The following is a 1,868-nucleotide window of genomic DNA, read 5'->3' as shown; positions in this document are numbered from 1 at the left end:
TTCTTACCTTTCTTTGAGAAGATTCGTAAAGAACTGATTGAGTTGGAGACATGTGAGGTCGTTGGGAAAGACAGTCGCTTTCTTCAGAATGCTATGCGCTTTCATATCGGCTCTCTTAGCAGGGATACTCCGACCATTCACACGCAAAACAGTCTCCGTCATATCGACACCTGAGAAAGAAAGAAAGAAAGATTCGATGTAGAAAAGAAGGAATGAGAGAGAAAAACCTTCAGAAGAAAGAAAGAAAGAAAGAATAGAGATAGATATACGATGAGAGAATGTTACGACGAAGGAAGGAAGATTGAGTCCAGTTCACCTTTCATCCTCTTCTTTCATTCATTCTTTCTTTCGTCTTTTCTTTTCTATCTCGACTTACTTATGCTTTGCTGTCTTTCTACGGCTTTTTGAGTGATGTGTTTTATCTTTTCATTCAGCTTGTCACTCGTCCATCCGTATCTAGCCGGGGATGCTTCTCTCAAATACTTCGGAAGGAGGCTTGTCTGGACTTTCTGCTGAATGTCTGATAGAGACATAGACCCTAAAGAAAGAAAGAAAAACGACGGAGAAGAAGAAGAAGAATAGGAAATGAGCGACATATGTTAGGGAAAAGCAGAGAGAAAGAGAAAGTTTAGGGTGAAGAGATTTCTATCTATTGCTCTGTACATATGGATAAGACTGGTAGAAGATAGATGCGGAAGACGCTGGCGGAGAGAATACAGAGGGGATGGTAAAAAATGTGAACGAGGAGCAAGGGAAGGTGACGCTGAAGCTAGAGGCATCTTATCATATCTGTAATACCTAGCAGGAGAATTCATAGACATGCTATAGAGAAGAAACACGACATACCATAGACCTGCTAAAGATAAAGCAAAGAAAAAGAAAGAAAGCTTAATTGATGAATGAATGAATGAATGGTATGCATCTCCCCGGCTCTCCAATCTATGGATGTACCTACGTACATATATACGCATAGACATATACATATATATATATATATATGAATACATATATGCGTGCATACATACATATAGTTGTATGTGGAGATGTCTGTGTCTCTATGTGTGTTGCGTGTACGATGGAAATGAGGTGTCAGTAGGTTCTACAAATCTTTCCATATGTGTGATCGCGACTGAAAAGAAACGAAGAGAAAGGAAAGAAGGAAGAAAGAAAGAACTGCGGCATTGACTGTCCTGTTCCTTTCCTGAATTTGAGATTTCACTCCAGGTGTATATACACCCCGCATCTATGGACAAGAAGATCTTTTTCTCAACTCAATGAAAAGACCGCTTTCTACACTCCCTTTTCCTGATACGAGGAAGGGAAAGAATTCTTTTCTCTCAAACTCTTAAATAAAGAGATCTAGGAACCTTCTTCGCTTTCCTAAGTAAATAGACATACCCAATTCCTTGTCTAGTTGGGTGATAGCTGTCTGGATAGCTAGCTTCAGTTCATGCCGTGTAGCTCGATAAACCACATTTTCTTTGAACTCGGTAAGGGTCCAATTATAGAGAATTCTTGTATATTCTTCTCTCTCAAAGGAAAATAGAAAAGGAAGAGGTTGATGTGTATCTCCAGCCATCGAACCCATGACTTTCTCATAGATATCTCGCAGATTCGATGCCTCTGGAAGTTTTCCTTTCATGGAGGTGACACCTCGAGAGACCAAGAATCCGAGGAGCCGTCTTTGAACTGCATAGGGGACTGAAGATAAAGAGAGAAACAGAATAAGAAAGAAAAGAAAAGAGATGAAAACGGAACTTCTTCTCTTCTTCTCTTGGAAAGACATGGATGGATAGACATATCTCTCTCTAGAAATATGACGGAGACACAGATGGATGGACATGCAGATGAAGAGAAAGAAAGAAAGA

At 39.9% G+C, this 1,868-nt stretch overlaps 1 protein-coding gene across 1 annotated transcript in view; it reads right to left on the bottom strand.

Annotated features, from left to right (window-relative positions):
• The window catches only part of CSUI_003479 (protein kinase domain), a gene marked incomplete at its 3' end in the record, with an annotated part of 2,880 nt that extends 1,076 nt beyond the window's left edge, over nt 1-1,804 (bottom strand). Inside the window, exons 1-3 of the mRNA XM_068063677.1 lie at nt 1,399-1,804; nt 377-538; nt 8-170 (exon numbers count right to left, since the gene is read on the bottom strand). Of these exons, the coding sequence (XP_067924347.1) occupies nt 8-170; nt 377-538; nt 1,399-1,786 (713 nt within the window). The remainder of the gene's footprint in view (nt 1-7; nt 171-376; nt 539-1,398) is intronic.
• Between the last annotated feature and the right edge of the window lie 64 nt (nt 1,805-1,868).

This window comes from Cystoisospora suis (assembly GCF_002600585.1).
Source record: "Cystoisospora suis strain Wien I chromosome Unknown contig_1552, whole genome shotgun sequence".
Classification (NCBI taxonomy): domain Eukaryota; phylum Apicomplexa; class Conoidasida; order Eucoccidiorida; family Sarcocystidae; genus Cystoisospora; species Cystoisospora suis.
The sequence above is the reverse complement of the archived record's forward strand: the minus strand, read 5'-3'. Positions and strand labels throughout refer to the sequence as shown.